Genomic DNA, 10,229 nt, shown 5'->3' on the forward strand with positions numbered 1-10,229 from the left:
GTTACTGTGATGATAAATATTGAAATATTTATATTTAACATTTAATCTGTGTCTATAATAACCAGATCCTGAAATGTAGATGTGACATGAGGGTTTCTGAATAAAGAGCACTAACGTTTACATTTAACTGATTTTGATTAATCGTTTTTATATTCACATTGATGAACATGTACCACACATATAGATATATATATAATATATATATATATATATATATAAGATATAGATATATATATATATACACAGCAACGGACCAACCCGCTCAATGCGGCGTCTATGTGTATATGTCTATGATTCTACCTACAGCATCGTGAGCATGATGAGCGGAAGTTAGCAGTGTATGCAGAAACCTGACGGAGCTAAGAATGAACCAAGCAGCGTGTAATCACGTCAATGAGAGATTGACGTGACACATTAACAAATCAGCGTGTAGAACCTTCTGAAATCCCGCCCATTGGAAGCTCCCGCCTCTGAGCCCAGTCAACGAGCTCTCGACCAATGAACGAATAGTGCGTCTGCTGTCGCTTAACAGATTGACATGTGAACCAATCACCGTTCAGCTCTGAACACTACAGACCAATCGAACGCCGTTACAGCCTGGATGCGCGCATGCAAAGATAACGGTCCGAGTGTCTATCGCCTGCCGAGCCGAGCCGAGCCGAGCCGAACTGCCGCGGCTGTGATGTGTAACAACACAGGAAGTTGGCACTTCCTGTAGCTCCTTAAATGGTCACTTAAGGCTAAGGACATGTTAAAAAAAAGTGAGTTTTTTATTAACTATTTACCTCCTATGTCCTTTCCTAAACACTGTTCCTTGAAGGAGAATTCTCTGAACTCATGTAGGATGTCTGAACAAAAATATGACTTCATTATCAACATCAAAATTAAAATAATAAAAAGAATCAGCCACAAATATGAAATGAAGTGTTTGTCACATTAAGAATTGTCGCTCATGCTCACCTTCCTGTCCGCTTATATATAAAGATATCGGCTGATTTGATGGATGGTTAATAATCAACAGTAACTTCCACAATGATCTGCTGGATACAGTCATTGTTAAAGGAGGAGGCGCTGACAGTCATAAATATTACAGCCCGTCTATTGTAGATGGTAATGACAGCAAACCTGAACACCAACATACTGTCTGTCAAGCAGCTCCATATTCAACACTAATGCAGGAGATGAAGAAGAGACAGTATCTGGACGACCCATGAACAGTTTAGAATGAAGCAGAGCAGTGAGGACACACACTCAGTCTGCTGCAGTCTGCATCCCATATTGTTTAAACAACTGATTAATGACTGGTTGTGAATAACATGGCTTTTTTTTTTATGCCGCAAGAAATTCTGGGATGGTATTATCTCCTTTCCTTTATTGTCCAGTATAAAGGAGGTAAGAAAGGAAGCACTGAAGTTCCTTTCCTTAACATTTAGAGAATCCAAACAGCTGCTACATACAGTAAATACTTCTGGGTCATTTCAGTCTTTCAAAGACCAGTTAAAAGCTGGTGGAGGCAGGACTGCCAAGACGACAGCCAGCACACGCTGCTGCAGTCAAAAAAATTGAAATTACATCTCATGTCCTTTCCTAAACACCTTTCCTTGACTTCAATGGAAAACGTCACAAGGTCAAGGAAAGATGTGACAGTGTTTTTTTAGAAACCTGTCGATGATGTCATGGAAATCAGTTTGCTGGTTTGTCGTCTGTTTTAAGGGATAACCACACACACCTTTTTGTTACTGGTCGAGGCTGCGACTCGAGAATCTGCACTGGAAGTGGTTTTATTTGGCCCTTCACTCACACGAGAATGAAACTGAATTTGCAAGTGTTGCCTTTGTATGTGTGACCATAGCCTGAAGAGACTGTGTTAACTTACGTCAGTTATAAAGTACTTGTAAAAAACAGAGGAAACTGTATGTCATTGGTCAGATACTACTTTATGTAACTGTGGAACCTTTTGTCTCTCCTTCACTTTTTCATTTCTACAGTGTCAAGAATACTCTTCCCCGCAACCCCCATTATAGATCATAAGACAGTGTTGTGATAGTTGTCGTTTTTTTAATTAAAATGATGGATAAAAACAAAGTGTGGAGAAGATAACAAACACACACAGCTGGATGTTCTGTCATGATGTTCTGTCACATTTGTGATTTGGCGTGGCATGATCTTGACTTTTGTTGGGGTCTGCACTCTTTTCTGTTTCTGTTTCTTCCTCACAAAGGATATCCACTCCACAGGCTGAAAGACAAGCAGCACAATCATTACCAACACATGAAGACATGCTCACTCATTTTGATTAAGTTAGGGCTGAATATCGTTCTCCATTTTTCAGCAGTACATCATAAAATTTACTGAAATGAAAAATGAAAAAGAGATGGCTGACATTACACGTGAATAAGTAAATAGCTTTATGTTGACACTTCAGCATGTTGAGTCATATCAAGCCCGATGATAATAACACTTTAGCTGTCTGACAGTTCTGGCCCCCTTGTCATCCATTAAGTCCTAAAAATGGACCCCTCGTCGGTTATATCCCAAACTTAAACTCACATCAGTATGACTCTCAAAGACATGTCCTTAAGTGGAATGGAATACAATTTTCATAAGTATGTTTTCATTAGCATGCAACAAGGGTGGAATCTTCAGTCAGACATTTGGTACAATAGAATATTTATATATTGAATACAAGCTTCTACTTGTATTCAAATGCCCACACAGTCTGTGTATGAGCATGTTGTGTTTCTGCTGCATGGTCTGCTGAAGCAGGTTAACAGTATGAGGACAAAAACAGACCAATCAGATCACTGTCCTACAGGATCCTGACAAAAGTCCTCCTGAGTTTATGTGACCAGTAATATGGACCAGTAGCTGTGTCAATGTTTTTTATGTGCAGCACATTCTCACAACAGTTTGTTCATCAAGTACTCACTTTAATATTAAAGACAGTCCCACTGAGAACACGCTCACTTAGGCTCAATGAGCAATAATATCAATTCATAATTCATAGCATCAACATTAAGAGTAATAAGGGAATAAAGGAAATAAATAGTGCTAAGCAGTGTCTGTTGGTCTGAGGGTAGAAACTCTTCCTCTTGCTCTTTGTGAATTAAAGTGATTTATGATACAGCAGCTAAAAATCCTGTTTCCACAATCATCTGTGTGAATTAACTTCAAACAAATTGAGCACAAAGTGGTATTTTAAAATACACCACTTGCTGCTCTGGGGCTGTGTCTGTTTGTGTGTGTTACCTTTGGTTGTACTCGGCGTCAGTGTGTGCTTGTGACAGCAGGTCTCTGATCTCCTCAGGTGGGTTCAGACCATGAAGTTTCGCTCTCTCCCATCTCTGTAGCCTGCTGATACCTGAGAGAGAGACCATGTGATGAAACGACAACCCTGCTCTGTGCATGAAGACGAGCCACTAGAGTCAGGCTGAGTGTAGCTGTGACAATCGTACAGTTTTGACCAGCAGAACAAGTTGTAACTGAAACTTTTAATTATATCTTTTAGTAACATTTGTTTATTTTGATGGTCACTGTAAGTCTAATTTCTTTGTTTGTCTGCTGTTTGGTATGGGGCAGGTAGCTAACAGCTGCCTGTTGAGGCTAGAAACAAGGTTAACGACAGAAGGGAGATTGAATATGGAAGTATTCCATATTTTTCTTTCTTTCTTTCTTTCTTTCTTTCTTTCTCACTGAACAATGAAATCTGATTGTAGACCAGCTTTTGTTTCATAGCTTGTGTACATGGAAACTATCAAATGATAATACTGTTAAACACACGGTAATAAAGTACTGCAGTACTGATTTTTGACATCCTTATGTGATGGAATGTTACCTGTGCAGGGCCCAAATCTCCAGTCCAGATCAAACTGTTTGTGCTTCTGCAGCTCCTCCTCTCGGACTGTTCCAGTTTCAGACTCTGTGCCAATAAAAAGATTCAGAGAGACTTCAAGTCACAAAGTGTCAGAGGGATCAACAAAAACTACTTTTAAAATAAATACTACAATAACTCTACATTGTTCATATACTGTGATGTCTTGAAGTTTACATGGCACATACAGTATGTAAGGAGGGGGGCCTGGGTTGGAAGAGCCAGGTGAGAGCACCTGGAAATAGTTGTGTAGTCACTGTCTCTTTTCTTTAGCTATTGAGCCCAGTCAGTGATCTTAGCCCTCTAAGACTGAACCAAAGCCCCTGACAGTGGCCTTACAGGCCAGAGACAGCATTCAGCAAAATTAGTTATAGCTATTCACCCACCGGAGAACCAGAGGGAGGAAATCTGGCGTGGCCTCTGCCCATGGTTGAGTGCCTGTTCCCAGCTGGAGGCCGGTTAGAAAATTTGGGTTAGACTCAAGGGGCTGAGAGCCGGTACCTGGACATGGAGGTTTGCATATTGTGAAAGTTGCCACAGAGGCAGATGTTTAGGATGTGCTAGCGAGTCATTTTGCCACACCTATGTGCAAAACTCATTAAGGTGCTGCATTTCATAAATTTTTGAATTTCATAAATTTGAGCACCTTTAACACAACAATTAAATACATTTTTAAGAATAACAATCCATCAAACTGTAAGTCGTCTTTTCTGAACATTAATGTGGCAAAAACTAAAGAAATGCTCATCGATTTCAGAAAGAATCCCTCCACCCTTTCTTCTACTATACCATCATTAATGGTCAAGCTATCGAAGTTGTGAAGCAATATAAATACCTTGGCATTATAATTGATGACAAACTCACCTTTGAGCCACAAGTCGATGCTGTCTGTAAAAAATCACATCAGCGCATGTTTTTTTATCGTAAACTACGCAATTTTAATGTCGACAAGACTTTTATGAGGATTTTTTACTGTTGCTTTATTGAAACTATTCTTTCCTTTGCTTTCGTGAGCTGGTTTAGGTCCCTCACTCTTAAAAAGAAACACAGACTGCAGTACATAGTTAAGGTATGTGGCAAAATTGCCCACAACCCTTTCACTGATTTCAATACTTGATATGAGACTAGTCAGTCCTGGCTGACCCAAGTCAACCGCTGAATGGCTGCTTCATGTTGCTGCCGTCTGGCCGCAGATTCTGTCTGCCTAAATGAAGAACAAGTAGACACAAAAACTCTTTTGTTCCTGCTGCTATAGGCTTTTTAAAAAAAAACAGAATGTGAGATGTGCAACCTTTATGTAGTATGTATTTATTTTGTCTATTTACTGGTTGTTGTTATCTTTGTTTGTATATGTGTTATTTACGCTGTGCTGCTCTTCACCTTTCTGTGGTGGAGGAGGAGAAGACCTCTTCTTTCGCCCCGCCCCTCTCCTCGCTTTCTTCACCACCTTGAACGAATCAGTTATCAGTCCGTGCTTGGTTGTCATGGTGACTGATCTAGAACACAGACAAAATACACTCTAACTATATGTTTTGCATTGATCATAAAGCCTTAATACACTAATACAAAGTATTTTATTGTGGCATGTGAACAACTTCTGTCTACAAGCCGAAGACACCTGACGATCCATGAACTTCTCATCTTTCTGTGTTGCTCATGAGATCACACCAAATTCAGTCTTTACGATTTCACCTTAAAGTCAATATTTAAACTAAATAAAACATTCAAATGTGATGTACTGCGTCGTGAACCTTTCCATCACCTACCGTCACTCCACTGCTTCCACATCATCACACTGTCGTTGGGTTGAATGGACATTAAGAGTGAAATGGTTTTACAATGATCTATCAATAACATTAGTTAATTTAAAATAATGAAATAAAAAAAAAGACTGCTTTACCTTGCCTACTCAAAATGTTTAATATCATAAACATAATATGATCATTAATATGATCATTCATGTAAGAGCCAACACAAACATAACATCTATGGTCAATCAACTGCAAGGAGGCTAAACTGCATACAAGAACTGTTTGACTGAGCCTATTGCTGCTAAACGAGGTGTGATACCATGTGTGTGTTCATATCTATGTATACTAATGTGTCTGTACTGTATACATAGATAAACTACAACCAATATTATAGTACATGTACAGGCTGCATGCTGTATGTTATGAATAATGTGGTGACTCAGTTTTTTTCACAATGATACAAGTTTGAATAATGTTTCCCTTCTTTCGACCTCAGTCAGGCTCCAAAAACGTATTTAGAACATTTATTAGATATTCACAGGAAGAGCAGACTGCTTGTCAGGGGCGCCATATAGGGAGGAAAAGTTAGGATAATTCCAAGGACCTACGACTGACAGGGGCCCCCAAAAATAGGTAAATACCAACATAAAATTATTAAACCATCATCATTGAGTATTTCAAAATATAATAATGAAATTAATTATCTCTTTGTTTGTTAAAAGTTAAATATCCCCATTGACCAAAAATACCCATCCACATTGACCAACCACCCCCCTGTATCTACATGAAATGGTTTGGTCCTACCTGAGCGCACTTATCAGTGACGTGCTTAGTAGCAGTTAGTATGCGCCAACTGCACTGCATACTGTATGCAGGCTTGCATGCATGTGCAAATCAACGGCAGTAAATATTATGCTAGTACTAGTATTGAACTACAAGACGCAAAACAGCTGCAAGTCTTTAATTAGAGTAATGTAAAGACTTGATGGGATAGTTAGGTCCTAGAGATGTGGTGACAACAGCTGCACAGAGGGGGCCCCATTTGATTTTTTGGTCATGGGGCCCAAAATTCCTGGTGGCGCCCCTGCTGCTTCTCTTCCTGTTTTTACACAACAAACGTTCAAAATGGTGCCGAGAACATTCACGTTCACTCAAACGACCAAACAACTTTGTATTTTAACGTTCTAACGTTCATTCAGAAACACTGAACAAAGGAGGACAGCTCCGTGTCGTTTCTACGACAACCACAGACGCATTCTGACGGCCGCCATGACAGCTCCAATCAAAACTTAAACTTACCTGCTTATTATTCAAACAATAACAGATCTGTCCTGATTATTGAAACAATAACAGCTCTGTCCTGATTATTGAAACAATAACAGCTCTGTCCACGTCCATTCAGTCTGCAGCAGAACCAGCCCATCAAAACAATGACGTCACGACGCAGACGCTGTCTTCTTCTGTCTCTACGTAGAGTACAGGGCTGCTCTACCATAGACATATATACATGTATATATGTCTATGTGCTCTACTGCCGCCTGGCGTCTGCTTTGCATCCACGACTTCCTTTTTGTTCCTTCAGCTCTTTTCCTCTGCCTCCGTTGCCACATTATCCCAATGTGAACTACTCATTATATGAATACAATAATAAGTCTGCTATGCATCAGTTGACATATACTAAAAATGTAAGACAAGTTGAAAATAATTTCCTTGTCATGATGAGCCAAAGTGAAACCAGAAAAGCTTCTGTTTTCAATAAAGAAAACCTAATTCCAATCACACAAAAAAAAGCCTTGGACATACTCTCAACAGCCTGCATTCACAGATCGTGTGAAATGGCACACTGTGTAAAATGAAAATAGAAACAAAATGTGATGATGTGGAAACACTGAAACTACACACTACATTTTTATTTGAAAATAGCACAAAAATAACTTTTAATGATGAAACTAAAGTAGAGATGTAAAGATGAGGAGGGGTTCATCACCCTGTGGCAAACAGTGCAACCGTTTAAGAATAATTATTCTCAACATAAAATTGCAAGAATCTGAATTTTATTGTGTACAGTACAGCCATATTATCATTAAAAGATTCAGAGAATTAGAAGAAATCTCTGTATGTAAGGTGCTATTGAATTTTCTTCCCTTGGGTTGCACAGGGTCACGCATGGGCCTTGAGGTCATAGACAGTGAAAGTGTTGACTTTCCCATGGAGGCGAAGTCGGTCTGTGGATGCTTGAAAAGAAAAGAGCCGCAACTTGTCTTGACTTGAATAATTAGGACTTTATTCAAAGAAACAAGTGAGTTTGGGATGCATCCCCTGATCGGATCCCTTCCGAATCTCCATGCTGAATTGTCCTGCCGAATTTTTTTTCAAATTGTTGTCCAAATTGTTGTAGCCCTCTTTTCCCAGGCTAGGTCTTATACTCACAAGAAACATTGTGAAATGTTCTTTTAAGGAACCAACTTCCGTCATTGTCTTCCCTAACTTACTTTACCACATCTATTTCATTACCAAGAGAAAGATGGCCAAAGGTCATCTCACAAACCCTATATCTCAGAGAGAGAAAGGTATGAAGTTACGCAGAACCGCACACTGTCCTTCTAAGAGAGATCGTAAATACTATAGAATGTTTATTCTTCATGCAGATAGAGAGAGAGGTAATAAATACTAACGAATATTTGGGCTTCACGAAGGGAGAGGCTATTGCAAGTTCTGCAGACATGACAACAGCACTTAATCATATCAGAGAAGACTCTTTCTCTTTGGTATGCAAGGCCGCTGTTTGGATTTCTGGAGGAGTGCAGGTGCCAGCCTATCTCAAAGTTGCCTGGTGACCATGGTCGAAGAAACTCAATGTTAGCCTCCAAGACATAATAGATAGCTAACTGTTGACACAGTAACCGCTAACCGTTGTACAGTATTTGTGACACCACCCTGTAAGGGTTTAAAGTCTGACCACCAGCATGAGTTGGTGTAGAATAGAGACTCATATGCATATCTGACTGTATGAGTGAATGTCTCTGATTCTCTTTCATCAAGCTTTAGTAAATATTACAGCATAAGACATCAGAGGCGTTCTTCCATCCTGACCTGGTGCCATTGATTTTCAGCAATTTCTCCACAACACATGGGACAAGGCTGAAAATCAGTATTGGATGGCTGTGATCTTCAGACCTTCAGACGACACTGCTTAAAAAACAGATAGGATTCCATTACAATGACTAGTTTTTATGTGCTTGTAAAGCTATTGTAGTACAGTAGAATGAATAAAGACCTGGAAAATGCTGCAGTTGTCATCATGAAACAATTTGTAATACATTTCATTTAATACATTAAACACTGGCAACAAAATAAAAGTCTGGTGATTATGATGGAAGTTAAACTAATGGTAAATGGACTGTACTTATATAGCGCCTTTCTAGTCTTCTGACCACTCCAAGCGCTCTATTCACCCCATTCATACACTGATGGCATTGGCTACCATGCAAGGTGCCAACTGCTCATCAGTTTGCGGATCTAACCATTCATACACATTCACACACCGATGGCACAGCCTTCGGGAGCAATTTGGGGTTCAGTGTCTTGCCCAAGGACACTTCGACATGCAGACCGCAGGAGCCGGGGATCGAACCGCCGTTCATCTGATTAGTGGACGACCCGCTCTGCCTGTGAGCCACAGCCGCCACAATGATGTGTAATGATGCTGCTGCTGCTGATGATGATGGTGATGAGTGACAGGAAAGAGAAGGACTCTCTCACGGTTCATAAATCAATACAAATCACTTTGACCTGTTCTTCAGTCTTCATCCTTGACATTTCCTTTTCTGTGTCTCACTCATCCCTGCTTCCAGATAGATCACTTACTGTATAATCTAATCTAAGGCGATTGAAGCGAGATGGTGGGAGGATACAAAAACCTGTGTCAAATCAAATCAGATTTTATTTGTATAGCCCAAAGTCACAAAGTACATTTGCCTCGGAGGGCTTTACAATCTGTACAGGGAGTGACACCCTCTGTCCTTAGACCCTCGGTTCGAGTAAGGAAAAACTTGCCCACAAAAAAACCTTTCAACCAATACCGTGCCTGACTAGGCATAACCCTGAAAAAGACAGAGAGAGACAGACACAGACACAGAGAGAGAGAGAGAGAGAGAGAGAGGGGAGGGGAGGGAGGGGGAGTCCCCCGGCAGTCTAATCCTATGGCAGCATAACTAAGGGATGACCTGAGCCAGCCCTAACTATAGGCTTTATCAAAGAGGAAAGTCTTAAGTCTACTCTTAAAAGTGTTGACCATGTCACACCCTGGACAAGTAGCCAGTTCATCACAGGACACATAGAGACAAACAAACATTCACTCTCACATTCGCACCGATGGACAATTTAGAGTCACCAATAAACCTATTAAGTACATGTCTTTGGACTGTAGGAGGAAGCCAGAGTATATTTTGTCTTGTCTTGTCTTGTCTTGTCTTGTCTTGTCTTGTCTTGTTTTGTCTTATCTTATCTTGTCACGCAAACCTGACTGTGATATTACCACAACATGGAATGAATAACCTAGTAGAGTCTGGGAGGTTGAGCCAGTTTTTTAAGTTAAGTAGATAGTG

The 10,229-nt window shown here is 40.1% G+C and overlaps 1 protein-coding gene across 4 annotated transcripts; it reads right to left on the reverse strand.

Annotated features, from left to right (window-relative positions):
* Positions 1-2,038: 2,038 nt before the first annotated feature.
* pold4 (DNA polymerase delta 4, accessory subunit) lies at positions 2,039-7,081 on the reverse strand. Of its 4 annotated transcripts, XM_019269702.2 has the most exons (8): positions 6,922-7,081; positions 5,252-5,367; positions 4,736-4,759; positions 4,353-4,372; positions 4,258-4,315; positions 3,836-3,919; positions 3,250-3,361; positions 2,039-2,238 (listed from the first exon to the last, which is right to left on the reverse strand). In XM_019269702.2, exons 2-8 carry the CDS (start codon positions 5,355-5,357, stop codon positions 2,214-2,216), a joined length of 429 nt encoding a protein of 142 aa, XP_019125247.1. In that variant the 5' UTR covers positions 5,358-5,367; positions 6,922-7,081; the 3' UTR covers positions 2,039-2,213. The 4 variants fall into 4 exon arrangements, with proteins under 4 accessions (XP_019125247.1, XP_019125248.1, XP_019125249.1 ...); XM_019269703.2 differs by lacking the exon at positions 4,736-4,759; XM_019269704.2 differs by lacking the exons at positions 4,258-4,315; positions 4,353-4,372 and having other exon boundaries at positions 6,922-7,079.
* Positions 7,082-10,229: the final 3,148 nt, after the last annotated feature.

This window comes from Larimichthys crocea, chromosome X (genome assembly GCF_000972845.2).
Source record: "Larimichthys crocea isolate SSNF chromosome X, L_crocea_2.0, whole genome shotgun sequence".
NCBI classification, from domain to species: domain Eukaryota; kingdom Metazoa; phylum Chordata; class Actinopteri; family Sciaenidae; genus Larimichthys; species Larimichthys crocea.